Source organism: Rhinoraja longicauda, chromosome 9 (genome assembly GCF_053455715.1).
Source record: "Rhinoraja longicauda isolate Sanriku21f chromosome 9, sRhiLon1.1, whole genome shotgun sequence".
Lineage (NCBI taxonomy): Eukaryota > Metazoa > Chordata > Chondrichthyes > Rajiformes > Arhynchobatidae > Rhinoraja > Rhinoraja longicauda.
In genome coordinates this window covers 4,366,861-4,384,071 of record NC_135961.1, presented here as the reverse complement: position 1 = coordinate 4,384,071, position 17,211 = coordinate 4,366,861, and the positions used below count along the sequence as shown (strand labels likewise).

Genomic DNA, 17,211 nt, shown 5'->3' with positions numbered 1-17,211 from the left:
TTGGAGCGCAGGAGGATGAGGGGTGATCTTACACAGGTGTGTAAAATCATGAGAGGAATAAATCGAGTAGATGCACAGAGTCTCTTGCCCAGAGTAGGTGAATCAAGGACCAGAGGACATAGGTTCAAGGTGAATAGACAATAGGTGCAGGAGGAGGCCATTCGGCCCTTCGAGCCAGCACTGCCATTCAATGTGATCATGGCTGATCATTCTCAATCAATACCCCGTTCCTGCCTTCTCCCCATACCCCCTGACTCCGCTATCCTTAAGAGCTCTATCTAGCTCTCTCTTGAATGCATTCAGAGAATTGGCCTCCACTGCCTTCTGAGGCAGAGAATTCCACAGATTCACAACTCTCTGACTGAAAAAGTTTTTCCTCATCTCAGTTCTAAATGGCCTACCCCTTATTCTTAAACTGTGGCCCCTGGTTCTGGACTCCCCCAACATTGGGAACATGTTTCCTGCCTCTAACGTGTCCAATCCCTTAACAAATACGTTTCGATAAGATCTCCTCTCATCCTTCTAAAGGGGAAAAGATTTAATAGGAATTTGAGGGGTTACTTTTTACACAAAGGGTGGTGGGTGTATGGAACGAGCTGCCAGAGGAGGTGGTTGAGGCATGGACTATCTCAACGTTTAAGAAACAGTTAGACAGGTACATGGATAGGCCAAGTTTGGAGGGATGTAGACCAAACGCGGGCAGGTGGGACTAGTGTAGCTGGGAGATGTAGGTCGGTGTGGGCAAGTTGGGCCGAAGGGCCACTGTATCACTCTGTGACTCTATGACAATGACTTGGCCCTTCCTGCATTTAGATTATTTGTTCATTCCACATCAACTCTTTCACGCCATCAATTGTTTTTCCAGTCAGGAGACCAAATTTGCCACGACAATATTCCTCATCTGAATGTGTAGGAAGGAACTGCAGACACTGGTATAAACCGCAGATAGACACAAAATGCTGGAGTAACTCAGCGGGACAGGCAGCATCTCTGGAGAGAAGGAATGGGTGACGTTTCGGGTCGAGACCCTTCCTCAGACTGTTGAGTCGGGAGGAAAGGGAAGCAAGAAATATAGACGGTGATATAGAGAGACGTAGAACAAATGAATGAAAGATGTGCAAAAAAGTAACGATGATAAAGGAAACTGTCCATTGTTCACTGTGGGCTAGGTGAAAACGAGTTACAATGAAACTCCCAGGATGACATTGAAACTAGTAGAACGTCTAGGGTGGGGGTGAGGGGTGCAAGGGTTATTTGAAGTTAGATATTGATGTATGAATATTGATTTTGATTCAAACAACCTCTCTCTCCGTCTCTCCCCCACCCTAGTGGTTCTACTAGTTTCAATGTCGTCCTGTTGAGTTTCATTGTCGGTCACTTATTTTCACCTAGCCCACACCCCAAGCGCGGAAACAGGCCCTTCGGCCCACCGAGTCCACACTGACCAGCGATACCCGCAAATTAACATTATCCCATGCACACCAAGCCAATTAACCGTACAAACCTGTACGTCTTTGGAGTGTGGGCAGAAACCAAAGATCTAGAAGAAAACCCACGCAGGTCACGGGGAGAACGTACAAACTCCGTACAGGCAGCACCCGTTGGCAGGTTCGAACCCGGTAACTCTACCACCCAGCCACTGTGCTTGCAACAGAACATTTGAAAGCTGAGCGAGCTTACTGGGCCCAATGATCAAATGTAGGAGTTGGCAAGAACACAATGAGCAGCGAATTTTGTTTGAGGTGCTTTTCCTTGTGCTTTGCTTAGGCATTGGAGGGGTCCAAAGGCAGAATAGTCAGATAGAGCGGGATGGAGAATTAAAGAGACAGGCAATTTGAAGCTCGGTCACCCTCAACAAATTGAGTGGAACTGTCTCTGCAAAACAGTCACTGAAGAAGGGTCTCGACCCGAATCGTCACCCATTCCTTCTCTCCAGAGATGATGCCTGACCCGCTGAGTTACTCCAGCAATTTGTGTCTGTCTTCGGTTTAAACCGGCATCTGCAGTTCCCTCTTACACCAACGTTGTGTGTTTAGTTTCCCTATGATTGAGACTCTATCATGAACAATGAATGCAGTTTACTAGTGTGGGAAACATTTTCATCTTCCTATCTCTTACATGCGCACACATACATTTCTGCCATCCATTCTCTCCTCAGTACTGCGTTTTCATATTTTTAATCTACGAGAATTTATGGGAAATTATTACTAATTATCCTGTATAATAATGTTTTCATGGGAGGTCTCGACCTGAAACTTCACCTATCCATGTGTGGAAAGAAACTGCAGATGCTGTTTTAAATCAAAGATGGACACAAAAAGCTGGAGTAACTCAGCTGGTTAGACATCATCTCTGGAGAAAAGGAATAGGTGACGTTTTGGGGGAATCTGAAGAAGGGTCTCGACCTGAAACGTCACCTATTCACTCCAGGTTTTGTGTCTAACCTCACCTATACGTTATTGAAACGTATAAGATAATTAGGGGATTGGACACATTAGAGGCAGGAAACATGTTCCCAATGTTGGGGGAGTCCAGAACAAGGGGCCACAGTTTAAGAATAAGGGGTAGGCCATTTAGAATGGAGATGAGGAAGAACTTTTTCAGTCAGAGAGTGGTGAAGGTGTGGAATTCTCTGCCTCAGAAGGCAGTGGAGGCCAGTTCGTTGGATGCTTTCAAGAGAGAGCTGGATAGAGCTCTTAAGGATAGCGGAGTGAGGGGGTATGGGGAGAAGGCAGGAACGGGGTACTGATTGAGAGTGATCAGCCATGATCGCATTGAATGGCGGTGCTGGCTCGAAGGGCTGAATGGCCTACTCCTGCAGCTATTGTCTATTGTCTATTGTCTATCCATGTTCTCCAGAGATGCTGCCTGACCTGCTGAGTTACAACAGCACTTTGTCTCCTGTTGTGTATCAACCAGCATCTGCAGTTTTTTTCCTATTTATACATAAACTGCGTTTACAGCTATTTTCCGACTTTTTATCGTCCATTACCTTTCAATTAGCAGCTCACGATCACAGAGTGATACAGTGTGAAATCAAGCCCTTTGGCCCAACTTCCCCACACCGACCAACATGTCCCAGCTACACTCGTTCCACCTGCCCGCGTTTGCTCCATATCCCTCCAAACCTATCCTATCCATGTACCTGGCTAACTGTTTCTTATTAGTTTATTTGGTTTAGTTTAGATTTAGAGATACAGCGCGGAAACAGGCCCTTTCGGCCCACCGGGTCCGCGCCGCCCAGCGATCCCCGCACATTAACACCATCCCACACCCACTAGGGACAATTTTTACATTTACCAAGCCAATTAACCTACAAACCTGCACGTCTTTGGAGTGTGGGAGGAAACCGAAGATCTCGGAGAAAACCCACGCAGGTCACGGGGAGAACATACAAACTCCGTACAGACAGCACCCGTAGTCGGGATCGAACCTGAGTCTCCGGCGCTGCATTCGCTGGAAGGCAACAACTCTACCACTGCGCCACCGTGACTGCCCTTTGTTTACAATAACTTTATAACTGATATGCAATTCTTTCTCTCTGCAGTTTTTAGGCGAGCCATCATACTGGTTTATAAGGAAATTTACAAGCTGAAGAAAAAAACTGTAAGTGACATGAATGAACAGAGCCAATTTTATAATTGCCCGATTGCTGAAAAGGTTTGCAGTGTTTGAAATATTTAACTCCTAAAACCTTTTCCATCCCTAGGGTACAGTTCCACGTTCCACTTGCATCTATGGTGATATTGATCAATTTAAGTTCAAATGGTTGATTCCACTGTCGGCTCTTCAGGTCCGGCTGGGCAATGCTGCAGGTAATTCCATTTTAACAAAATTACAACGAGTTGTGTATTTATGCCCCACTGGCTTTAGAGAGTTAGTTATGGAGAGTGAGATTTAGCTCTTTGGGCTAACGGAATCAAGGGATATGGGGAGAAAGCATGAACGGGGTATTGATTTCGGATGATCAGCCATGATCATATTGTCAAGTCAAGTCAAGTTGATTTGTCACATACACATACACGATGTGCAGTGAAATGAAAGTGCAATGCCTGCGGATTGTGCACAAAAATCGTGCATATAAATAAAGTTAATACAGAGAAGACAAAATTTAGTCCCTGTGGTTATAATAGTTAACAGTCCTGATGGCCTGTGGGAAGAAACTCCGTCTCATCCTCTCCGTTTTCACAGCGTGACAGCGGAGGCGTTTGCCTGACCGTAGCAGCTGGAACAGTCTGTTGCTGGGATGTCAGGGGTTCCTCATAATCTTGCTGGCTCTCGATCTACACCTCCTGATGTATAGGTCCTGCAGGGGGGGCAAGTGTAGTTCCCATGGTGCGTTCTGCCGAATGCACTACTCTCTGCAGGGCCTTCCTGTCCTGGGCAGAGCTGGCTCGAAGGGCCGAATGGCCTACTCCTGCACCTATTTTCTATGTTTCTTTGATAGAACCATCAATCCAGTTGGCATGTTCAAGCACCTTTACAGATCAATCAGTTTATCCATTTTTCAGATATTAGTTTACAATCAATCCAAATTGTTTTGTCAGGTCCTCCTAACTATGATCTTCCTTTGACGATTTTCCAGACAATAACAAATGACAAAATTATGTGGTGTGAGTTCTAAAATACTACATCTAGTCAGTTGTTAAGAGTAAAAGCCTTTCATAAGTTCATAAGTGATAGGACCAGATTTAGGCCATTCGGCCCACCAAGTCTACTTCGCCATTCAATCATGGCTGATCTATCTCTCTTAACCCCATTCTCCTGCCTTCCCCCATAACCCTTGACACCTGTACTAATCAAGAATCTATCTCTGCCTTAGAAATATCGACCGACGGCCTCCACAGCCTTCTGTGACAAAGAATTCCAGATTCACCACCCTCTGGCTAAAGAAATTCCTCCTCATCTCCTTCCTAAAGGACCATCCTTTTATTCCGAGGGTATGACCTCTGGTCCTAGACTCTCCCACTAGTGGGAATGTCCTCTCCACATCCACTCTATCGAAGCCTTTCACTACTCGATATTCATTAACACCTGCCTCAGGAGAATACTAAACATCTGGAGGATGAGACAAAGTAAGCAATGCGGACCTGTAGAAAAGAACAAGCCAGGATCCCATTGACTTACAAGTTCGAAAGAGAAAATGGAGTTGGATTGGACCCATAGTGGGTGTAGGGTAGTGTTAATGTGTGGGGATCGCTGGTCGGCGCGGACCCGGTGGGCCGATGGCCCTGTTTCCGCGCTGTATCTCTAAACTCGGCACTTCTGACTCAACACTGATGAAAACAATCCAATCTTGATTTTTGGTACTGACACAATAGGTTCTACAAACACAGGGGATGTGGTTGTTGGAGGAACAGCCTCCTTCCCAATTGCCAACCACTTTTCACCACTGAAGGGCAAGATTGCATGGCCCAGCTCTTGCTTAGTGGATGATCAACCTCAACAATCCATTCCCACAAAAACCATCCTTAAGCCATTTTGATTTCTTCTGCAGAAATGAGAGAACAAATGTAATAACTGGATGCGTTTGATGGCACCGGGCCTGTACTCGCTGGAGTTTAGAAGGATGAGGGGGGACCGCGTTGGAACATATTGAATAGCGAAAGGCTTGGGTAGAGTGGATGTGGAGAGGATGTTTCCACTAGTGGGAGAGTCTAGGTAGGACCAGAGGTCATAGCCTCAGAATTAAAGGACGTTCCTTTAGGAAGGAGATGAGGAAGAATTTCTTTAGTCAGAGGGTGGTGAATCTGTGGAATTCATTGCCAACATGCTTAGCATGTTAATTCCACTGTTTATATGCACTGTAAAGGTTTACACCCTGTTTTTGGGGGTATGTCTACTACTACTCTTGGGATGGTCTCGTAACAATATTATTGATCCATAATCCAGCCATAATTAATTTTGGAGTGAAAAATGTTTTTTACTGGGGGGGGCGGGGGGGAGCAAAGGCCACATGCTTCTAGAATGATCATTGTCTTTTTGGTTCAGGCACAGATACCAACTGCATCTGGGAACTAATCCACACCAAGTCTGAAATAGAGGGTCGTCCTGAGACAGTGTTCCAACTATGCAGCAGGTAACCTCAATCATGGTACCAGTCTGGGACGAAGGAGATGAGAATGGATAAAGGTGTCAGATTCACGTACACACACTCTCCATCTCTCCATCGCGTCCCTTTGTGGCGCAGCGGTAGAGTTGCTGCCTTACAGCGAATGCAGCGCCGGGTTCGATCCCGACTACGGGCGCCGTCTGTACGGAGTTTGTACGCTCTCCCCGTGACCTGCGTGGGTTTTCTCCGAGATCTTCGGTCTCAATAGACAATAGACAATAGGTGCAGGAGGAGGCCATTCGGCCCTTCGAGCCAGCACCGCCATTCAATGTGATCATGGCTGATCATTCTCAATCAGTACCCCGTTCCTGCCTTCTCCCCATACCCCCTGACTCCGCTATCCTTCAGAGCTCTATCTAGCTCTCTCTTGAATGCATTCAGAGAATTGGCCTCCACTTGCCTTCTGAGGCAGAGAATTCCATAGATTCACAACTCTCTGACTGAAAAAGTTTTTCCTCATCTCAGTTCTAAATGGCAGACCCCTTATTCTTAAACTGTGGCCCCTGGTTCTGGCCTCCCCCCAACATTGGGAACATGTTTCCTGCCGCTAACGTGTCCAACCCCTTAATACTCTTATACGTCTCCTCCCACACTCCAACAACATGCAGGTTTGTAGGTTAATTGGGCTTGGTACAAATGTGAAAATTGTCCCTAGTGGGTGTAGGATAGTGTTAGTGTGCGGGGATCGCTGGTCGGCGCGGACCCGGTGGGCCGAAGGGCCTGTTTCCGCGCTCTATCTCTCAACGAAACAAAACAGCAATGTGGCCCTCAGAAGCCTTTCCAAACCTTGCACAGAGCTGCTGTTTCTCAGTCGGAAGTGTAATCAACAGGTAAACTAGACTGATTCCATCCTCCAAGTGAGGTAAAAAGAATAATTGCCCCTTGAATCTACCCACTGACAATTACTTTTAATCATTACTCCTTGGTTTACTGCCACCTCTTACCAAAATACTTTTTAATCAATTCTTTCTTAAGCCTCCTGTTCCAACAAATCTTTGCTCTGTCCAGGTCTTATGTTGGTCTAACCTGCACAGTATTGCTATATAGTTTGTAAAAGTTGCCTCTAATTTTTCTTATCACCACCATAAAGTTAGTTTTACCTTTACGGCCACACAGTCCAGATCCTAACATGTGCTAGCTCAAAGATTTGTGCCCATTACTTTTAAATCCAAATTGCTTTGAAGGTGAAGTTCAATATTTGTTTTATGTTAACAGTCACTTTTATTTTCCACTATCTGCAGTGATCCCGAGAGTAAAACAAATATCATTAAAGTGATTCGTTCAATACTGAGGGAAAATGTCCGACGCTACATGACCAAGTCAGAAGGCCCACTTGAGAAAATAAACAGAGAGCATTTGTTCCCTCTGAGATCCAGATTGCCACCCTCAGCGAAAATTGGTAAGACCCAAGGCAAAGTTGGCCACGTTTTCAGCCATCTTGAAAACATGCAACTTTGTTCATTGTGCATTCAAACCATTCTGATGCGATTTTTTTTAGACGCTAGGATTAAAATTACTTTTGTAAGTGTATAGAAGTTTGCACGCGGGATAATCTGTATGTGATGAAAGAGTACGGTAGACACAAAATGATGGAGTAACTCAGCGGGTCAGGCAGCATCTCGAGAGAGAGAGAAGGAATGGGTGACGTTTCGGGACGGGACTCTTCTTCAGACTGATGAAAGAGTATGATATGATTTTGGGCTGGTACGTTCACTTGGTTAATATTCTTTTTTTTTAAAACATCCTTTCATCATTGTGTGCGGGGATCGCTGGTCGGTGCGGACCCGATGGGCCAAAGGGCCTGTTTCCACGCTGTATCTCCAAAGAAACAAATTGTTTTTAGAATTTTCCCCAACCTACTGCTTTTATCTTCGGCATATTAAGTCTGAAAATCAGTGGATAAAGTTAGGCCTCCCACGGTCACTGAAATAAAGTGCAAGAAGAAGTCTCTCAAATTGTAATAGACACAAAATACTGGAGTAACAGTATCTGGAGAGAAGTATCTCCAAAATATCTCCAAAGTATCTCCAAAATGCTGGCAGTATCTCTGGAGAGGAGGAGTTTTGGGTCTCAAATTGTAATCCTATTGTCTTAAAATTCAATCTAGCTTGTTCCATTCGTGTCTAATCAATAATTTGTTACTAGTTTTTCAAATTGTAACAATTTGCTGTCTCTTTGCTTAGGATCAACTCGGACCTCAAAGCTGCCTAAGCATTGGTGTCAAGATACTGAAAGACACAACGCTGTTGATTCGGATGAATGTAGCTTGAGTAGTGGAACATTGAGCAGTGGCTGCCACACATCAGAGAGTGGCCTGGAACATGGTTGTCTTTCATTTACAAAGCAGGACCATCGTGCCCACGAAGATGAAGTAAAGGAATCGGACATTTTAAGTGATGAAGACGACTTGAGTGAATCCAAGAGTGAGACTTTGACAGATGAAATTGAGGTAGAATTTGAAAAGATGCAGATCGATACCAAAGCTGCTCTCGAGCAGACGCCAAGCCACCAAACAGATTCCAAGGAGGTGGAACAAATGGATCGTCCCCGCCTAAGGCGAAATCACTTTTCTCCAATCAAAAGAAAAAGTGCCAGTGCAATGAAGAACAAAGGGAATCTGTTAGCAAAGCACAGCCAGGACCGATCTCTGGATAGCCAATCTGACGGTGCAAATGTTGATCTGAATTCTGTACTGGAGAGGGAGTTTAGCATTCAGAGTCTGACGTCGGCAGTTAATGAAGAGTGCTTCTACGAAAACATCGAAAGTAACGGAGAAGCTTAGACTGTAAACGGCAGCACTCAAATGAGCTTTGGAGTTCACCAGAATTGAAGTTAGTTTATTATCGGTCTTCACTTCAGACTTGTACTGTTTAGTCCACTTGGTTTTTTTTAAATTAAAGACTGCAGAAGCATGTTAGAAGAAAAGAAAGCAATGTTCAGTTTGTCTTACTGCTATTTGCACTAAGACTACGGTTGGCCTCAAAAGTGTAGACGTTTAAAAACATTTTCGTTCAAGAAAATATTTAAGTACAGAAGTCCAATTATTTATTATCCATTATGGATAATAAAGTTTGGCTTCTATCAGACACTAGTTTTATATCAGGTTTGCAAAAAAGGCAGGTATTGAACGCAAAAAGTAATATTTTCAATAAAACTAAAATTGCTTATTTTAAAAGGCTGTAAATCTCAATTTTATTTATAGATGGAAAATAATGGTTTACATTAGTACCAGAATAATTATCAATATTTGTTTCATTGTGTCCAATTTTAAGTTTCTGAAAAACCAAACGTGGGTTTGTGTGCGTTTTTGTTTAATCTATTTTGCCAACGTCGTCCTTTGTTGGTCTGACCAGGGGCCTCCACTTCTTCAACTGTCTTTGGCATTCCAAGCTTCGGTAAAGCATATTCCTCTCCATGCTAGCAAACTCTTTATTTAGATATCTTAATTTCTTTGTCTATAAATATTGGAGGTTGTGTATATTGTAATTTTATAACTGCATTGCTTTGTAATATTGCTTTTTAATGCGTTATCTTTTATATTCTGGTGAATGACTACTTGACATTAAACCTGCAGAAAGTACTTCAATGTTAAATAAATATGCATAGCATCTGCAAGAAGCTTTGTATAATTCATTTCCTTCTGATTTATTTATGCAAAGCACATTGTACCTCGTTTAATGTAAGAAAATAACTGCAGATGCTGGTACAAATTGAAGGTATTTATTTCACAAAATGCTGGAGTAACTCAGCAGGTCGGGCAGCATCTCAGGAGAGAAGGAATGGGTGACGTTTCAGGTCGAGATATTTAAACAATTAATGTGTAATGTGTATGAAGGAACTGCAGATGCTGGTTTGCACTGAAGATAGACACACAATGCTGGAGTAACTCAGCGGGACAGGTAGCAACTTTGGATGGAAGGAATGGGTTGAACAGTCTGAAGAAGGGTCTCGACCCAGAACGTCACCCATTCCTTCTGTCCTTCTGAGTTACCCTAGCATTTTGTGTCGATCTAAACAATGAATCAAATTGTCTTTCTCTTATATCTCATTGGGATCAATGAAATTTAAACCTCGTTGTATGCAAACTTGCAACTCCACAGCACTCTGGCAGAGGGCATTTTTGAATCAAATCAAAGAATGCATTCATTCACAAAATGCTGGAGTAACTCAGCAGGTCAGGCAGCATCTCAGGAGAGAAGGAATGGGTGACGTTTTGGGTCTCGACCCTTCTTCAGACTGATGTCAGGGGGGCGGGACAAAGGAAGGATATAGGTGGAGACAGGAAGATAGAGGGAGAACTGGGAAGGGGGAGGGGAAGAGAGGGACAGAGGAACTATCTAAAGTTGGAGAAGTCAATGTTCATACCGCTGGGCTGTAAGCTCCCCAAGCTGGCTTGCAGTCCAGCGGTATGAACATTAACTTCTCCAACTTTAGATAGTTACTCTGTCCCTCTCTTTCCCTCCCCCTTCCCAGATCTCCCTCTATCTTCCTGTCTCCACCTATATCCTTCCTTTGTCCCGCCCCCCTGACATCAGTCTGAAGAAGGGTCTCGACCCGAAACGTCACCCATTCCCTCTCTCCTGAGATGCTGCCTGACCTGCTGAGTTACTCCAGCATTTTGTGAATAAATACCTTCGATTTGTACCAGCATCTGCAGTTATTTTCTTACACTAAAGAATTAATTAATATCAGTGCAATGGCTGCCAGTCATTTTACAACATTTGTGCCCAGAACTTTCAGTTTGATCACTGATTAAACTAGCACGATGTCAGAATCAGGGACAATTGTTTCCAGATTTCAGTATCTTTCAGATTGATGTTTCTGAAGCAGTGGTTTCCAAAGTTAGCAATTTTCTCTTTTCTTTCTCATCCTCGGAAGATTTTTCTTTACGATAAAGCCGTTTCTGTCTCAACTCTTCCCGATAGTTATAAATGAAGAGGTTTACATTCTCATTGCATAGCAGGCGATATGCATCGCAAAGATTCCTAAAATGCGGTATGGTAAGTTGTGTGGGGCGCAGTGTCGGGTCGACATCAGCAGTATCAAACATTCGTTGTGTTAGCTGCGATCTTTGTGCTTCGGGAAATAGAGTTCTGGAAAAAGCAAAGGATTTTTAAATGTAAAAATATAACCTACAATGTTATTGTAGCATTAGAAATTAAGAAAACGCTGAACTACTCAGACAGTCATGGATTAGTGATAAATCTTAACACATCATCGCAAATTCAATGATTAGTTTTTTTACCGTATTCAGACAAGAATTAAAAACCCTGTGTTTAAAATGCTAAAGTAGATGCTGGAAATAGGCAGTACCCGTGGAATGAGAAATACAGGTGCTTATTCACAAAATGCTGGAGTAACTCAGCAGGTCAGGCAGCATCTCGGGAGAGAAGGAATGGGTGACGTTTCGGGTCGAGACCCTTCTTCAGACTGATGTCAGGGGGGGCGGGACAAAGGAAGGATATAGGTGGAGACAGGAAGATAGAGGGAGAACTGGGAAGGGGGAGGGGAAGAGAGGGACAGAGGAACTATCTAAAGTTGGAGAAGTCGATGTTCATACCGCTGGGCTGCAAGCTGCCCAGGCGAAATATGAGGTGCTGTTCCTCCAATTTGCGGTGGGCCTCACTATGGCACTGGAGGAGGCCCATGACAGAAAGGTCAGACTGGGAATGGGAGGGGGAGTTGAAGTGCTCGGCCACCGGTAGACTTACAAAATACAGATGCTCCTCGACTTACAAAATTTGGTGCGCTGCGGTAGAGTTGTTGCCTTACAGCGAATGCAGCGCCGGAGACCCGGGTTCCATCCCAACTACGGGTGCTGTCTGCACGGAGTTTGTACGTTCTCCCCGTGGGTTTTCTCCGAGATCTTCGGTTTCCTCCCACACTCCAAAGACGTACAGGCATGTAGGTTAATTGGCTTGGTGTATGCATTCGCTGTAAGGCAGCAACTCTACCGCTGCGCCACCGTGCCACTCCGATCAAACAATCGTACAAAATAACAGCTACATCTAAATCTGTCCCCAAAAACAGAACGCTGATATGATAGCTAGTCGGTGACTTACTCAACTCCTCGGCAGCAAAGCTTTCTCCGAAAGCCGAAGGCACATCTCACCACCTTTTCCACCAGTTTGAATGGCTGGTTAATCTGTGGTCTCTCCAGTGGAGTTATATGTACAACTCCTACGTCAACCTAGAACGGTAAACTCACATTTTACAGCCATGACCCGTGCACAGGCTATTAGTACAATTAGAATATCTACAAAAACATACAGAGCACGTGTCCCTTTGAGCCTGAATCTCTCGTTTCCCAGTTCCCCCGACTCTCAGTCTCGACCTTTCCTCCAGAGATGCTGCCTGACCTGCTGAGTTATTCCGGCATTTGTGTCTATCTACCATTCAGCAACATGGCCGATCATGTATCTCACCATTTTTCGACTCTCTTTCCCCTACCCTTTGATATTTTGTCTTTGTCTCTCCCCTTCCCTACCCCTCTCTTCAGTGTCTTGGTCTCTACAGACTTCTGTGGTACAGAATTCCACAGGTTCATCATTCTCTGGATATGAAGAAGTTTCTCTCTATCTCAGTCATACATTTCATGCATTGCATTCAAGAGAGAGCTAGATAGAGCTCTTAAGGATAGCTGAGTCAGGGGGTACGGGGAGAAGGCAGGAACGGGGTACTGATTGAGAATGATCAGCCATGATCACATTGAATGGCGGTGCTGGCTCGAAGGGCCGAATGGCCTCCTCCTGCACCTATTGTCTATTGTCATACCCCATGACCCATCATTCTGGACACCAAGGGAAACAGCACTTCAACCTCAGTCTTTTGAACCTCAGCCTCAGAATTCCATAAAACCCTCTCTCAATTTTACAAGCATTATTATTGACTTCACGATGCGTGATCGTACACACAAAACCCATCAGCATCAATACTGCCAGAGTGGTGATGGTCTGTAACTTCCGGAAAGATGCAGCACAGAACGCCACAGGAGATCTTCTTTCCCTGCGTCTATCAAACTGTACTCCTCTGTCCCCCTCTTCCCCTCCTCCTTCCCAGATCTCCCTCTATCTTCCTGTCTCCACCTATATCCTTCCTTTGTCCCGCCCCCCGCGACATCAGTCTGAAGAAGGGTCTCGACCCGAAACGTCACCCATTCCTTCTCTCCCGAGATGCTGCCTGACCTGCTGAGTTACTCCAGCATTTTGTGAATAAATCAATTTGTACCAGCATCTGCAGTTATTTTCTTGTACAACTCTTCTGTCTTGGGGGGGGGGGGGAAACTGACTCCCCTCCCCCTCCCCCTCCCACCCCCTCTCCAACTGTTGCACATGCCCAATCCTTTCCACTGGTCATTTTCATTTCACGTATCTTGTATCTTCGTGTGTTTCACAACTGTTGTCCGACCAGTTTCCCTCCTGGGGTAAATAAAGATCTATGGTGTCGTGTGTTTGAGAGCTTCAAGTTCCTTGGCGGTACAGTGGCAAACTCACACAGCCGCTGCCTCACCGCACGAGACACCCAGGTTCGATCCTGACCTTGGGTGCCGTCTGTGTGGAGTTTGCAAGTCCTCCCTGCGACCGTGTGGGTTTCACTCGGGTGCTCCGGTTCCTTCCCACATTCCAGTTGCGGGTCAAGGCCCTCGACCACTTTGTATTTTTGTTCAAGATTTCAGCATCTGCAGTCTCTTGTTTCTCCACACCAACAAGTTTTTTTTTGTGGGGGTTGATCTATTTTCTTACAGTCGAAGAGCTGCTGCTTCACAGCGCCAGAGATCGGGGTTCGATCCTGACTTCGGGCCTGTCTACGTGGAAGGGTGCATGTTCGCCCTGTAACTGTGTACTGTGTGCAGTTTTGGTCTCCAAATTTGAGGAAGGATATTCTTGCTATTGAGGGCGTGCAGCGTAGGTTTACTAGGTTAATTCCCGGAATGGCGGGACTGTCATATATTGAAAGACTGGAGCGACTAGGCTTGTATACACTGGAATTTAGAAGGATGAGAGGAGATCTTATCGAAACGTATAAGATTATTAGGGGGTTGGACACGTTAGAGGCAGGAAACATGTTCCCAATGTTGCGGGAGTCCAGAACAAGGGGCCACAGTTTAAGAATAAGGGGTAGGCCATTTAGAACTGAGATGAGGAAAATCTTTTTCAGTCAGAGAGTTGTGAATCTGTGGAATTCTCTGCCTCAGAAGGCAGTGGAGGCCAATTCTCTGAATGCATTCAAGAGAGAGCTGGATAGAGCTCTTAAGGATAGCGGAGTCAGGGGGTATGGGGAGAAGGCAGGAACGGGGTACTGATTGAGAATGATCAGCCATGATCACATTGAATGGCGGTGCTGGCTCGAAGGGCCGAATGGCCTCCTCCTGCACCTATTGTCCATTGTAACCATGTGGGTTTCCTCCAGGTGTTCCGGTTTCCTTCGATGTGCCAAAGATATGAGTGTTTGCAGGTTAATTGGCCTCTATAAATTGCCCCTAAGGTGAAGGGAGTGGATGAGAAAGTGGGATGACATAGAATTAGTGGAAACCGGTGATCAATGATCAGTGTGGACTCAGTGATGTACCTCGAACCTAACATCACTAATTTGGCCTGGAACAACTACCCTGAAGCAATGGCCAAGTAAGCATAACAATGCCTGTACTTCCTCAGAAGACTAAGGAAGTCCAGCATGTCTCCAACGATTCTTACCAACTTCCATACATACTTTGTGGAAAGCATCCTGTTGGAATGCATCACAGATTGGCTTGGCAACATCCCCCAGGGAACTGCAGAGAGATGTGAATGTAGTCCAGTCCATCACACGGACCAGCCTGCCCCTAATCAATGCCATGTACACTTCATGCTGCCTTGGGAAAGCAACCCTGACATTCCCTCTTCTCTCCCGTCAGTCGGAAGATACAAAAGCTTTAACTCAAATACCACAGATTAAGGATCAAGCTTTCTCCCCCCATCATGTACAACTAAATAGTCTTCCATATGTTTTTGTAGTGACAATCTTCCAACCTACCTCTTTGCAGACCTTGAACTTTTTTTCCTGCAACTGTAACACAATTATCTGCATGTTTCTCCTTGCACGAGCTGTTGGCTGTGTGGCTTGAATGTATTTTGTCCGTCAGCTCCTCCCAATTTAACACCATGTATTTTATTATTCCAGATTTATCAGCAGGTGGGTAAAATGGAGCTGACATAGCACAGATTCAACCTTGGGGGACAGCGCGGTGGCACAGCGGTAGAGTTGCCACCTTACAGCGCCAGAGACCCGGGTTCAATCCTGACTATGGGTGGTATTTGTATGGAGTCTGCACCTTCTCCACATGACTGCGTGGGTTTTCCCCGGGTGCTCTGATTTCCTCCCACATTCCAAAGACGTGCAGGTTTGTAGACAATAGACAATAGGTGCAGGAGGAGGCCATTCGGCCCTTCGAGCCAGCACCGCCATTCAATGTGATCATGGCTGATCATTCTCAATCAGTACCCAGTTCCTGCCTTCTCCCCATACCCCATGACTCCGCTATCCTTAAGAGCTCTATCTAGCTCTCTCATGAATGCATTCAGAGAATTGGCCTCCACTGCCTTCTGAGGCAGAGAATTCCACAGATTCACAACTCTCTGACTGAAAAAGTTTTTCCTCGTCTCCGTTCTAAATGGCCTACCCCTTATTCTTAAACTGTGGCCCCTGGTTCTGGACTCCCCCAACATTGGGAACATGTTTCCTGCCTCTAACGTGTCCAACCCCTTAATAATCTTATACGTTTCGATAAGATCCCCTCTCATCCTTCTAAATTCCAGTGTATACAAGCCTAGTCGCTCCAGTCTTTCAACATATGACAGTCCCGCCATTCCGGGAATTAACCTAGTAAACCTACACCCTCACGTTTGTAGGTTAATTGGCTTCTGTAAAATTGCCCCTGTAGGATAGAACTAGTGTGTGGGGATTGCTGGTTGGGACGGACTCAGTGGGCCGAAGGGCCTGTTTCCACACTGCATCTCAAAACTAAACTTTTTGCATAACAGAAAATAATTGAAAGTGTCCTGAATTTTTCCACAGGCAGTTGAATAATCTAAACTCCCTCTGCAACTGAAGAATCACATTTAATAAAAAGATCTGGCCACCATAACAAGATATGGAATTAACAAATCCAAACTCTTTTCTTTGCCCTGCTGCACCAGTTGATTTTGTTGCATTTCTCTACATCCTGCAGTAAGAAAGCTAACAATTCTTCACATCTATTCGCGTCTGGAACATAGAATAGATTGAGTCGCATTGAATCTGCATAAAACATTGGTTATGCCATTTGTCGGAAGGAACTGCAGGTGCTGGTTTACACCGACGATGGACACAAAATGCCGGAGTAACTCAGAGGGGCAGGCAGCATCTCTGGAGAGAAGGAACGAGTGACGTTTCGGGTGGAAACCCTTCTTCAGACTTGGTCTCGACCCGAAACGTCACCCATTCCTTCTCTCCAGAGATGCTGCCTGTGCGGCTGAGTTACTCCGGCATTTTGTGTCCATCACTGGTTGTGCCACAACTGGAGTACGGTGTCCAATTCTGCCGACCACACAGAGTAACGTTGTAGAGTCATAAGTCAGGGAGTCATAGAGCACATTAACAAACCCTTTGGCCCACCAACGCATTTGCACAATTCCCTGTCTTCGCACATACACATCAGCTACTCCCAGGTTCCACTGTTCATCTACACAGTAGGGGCACTTTACAGCAGCCAAGTAATCTACCTTGCAAATGTCTTTGGACTGTGTGAAGAAAACCAAGTCTTCCTGAGGAGATCCCTTGGTCGCAAGAAGGACATGCAAACTCCACGCAGAAAGCACAGGACACCAGAATTTAGTCAGGGTTGCTGAAACTGACAACAGCTCAACTTGCTGTACCAAAAGGAATCGCAGGAGCATAAAAACATCAACCACGATGGCTGAACAGATAGAATGGAGAAATTGGGGGTTGTTTTCCATAAAACAAGGTTGAGAGAAATAAGAATTTTTAAAAAACACAGAAAATGGGCTCGGCAGTAGATTAGCGCTGGACACCCAGGTTCAAATCTGACTACGGGTGCCGTCTGTACGGAGTTTGTACGTTCT

The 17,211-nt window shown here is 45.2% G+C and overlaps 2 protein-coding genes across 2 annotated transcripts in view; one reads left to right on the top strand and one right to left on the bottom strand.

Annotated features, from left to right (window-relative positions):
• Positions 1-9,575, top strand: part of LOC144596888 (rho guanine nucleotide exchange factor TIAM2-like) — a 95,036-nt gene extending 85,461 nt beyond the window's left edge. The window contains exons 20-24 of the mRNA XM_078405754.1: positions 3,548-3,606; positions 3,710-3,815; positions 5,992-6,079; positions 7,354-7,511; positions 8,296-9,575. Coding sequence (XP_078261880.1) covers positions 3,548-3,606; positions 3,710-3,815; positions 5,992-6,079; positions 7,354-7,511; positions 8,296-8,894 — 1,010 coding nt within the window. The 3' untranslated portion in view covers positions 8,895-9,575. The remainder of the gene's footprint in view (positions 1-3,547; positions 3,607-3,709; positions 3,816-5,991; positions 6,080-7,353; positions 7,512-8,295) is intronic.
• Positions 9,576-10,679: 1,104 nt separating this feature from the next.
• tfb1m (transcription factor B1, mitochondrial) overlaps positions 10,680-17,211 on the bottom strand; it is a 44,984-nt gene continuing 38,452 nt past the window's right edge. Inside the window, exons 7-8 of the mRNA XM_078404706.1 lie at positions 12,175-12,302; positions 10,680-11,205 (exon numbers count right to left, since the gene is read on the bottom strand). Coding sequence (XP_078260832.1) covers positions 10,920-11,205; positions 12,175-12,302 — 414 coding nt within the window. The 3' untranslated portion in view covers positions 10,680-10,919. The remainder of the gene's footprint in view (positions 11,206-12,174; positions 12,303-17,211) is intronic.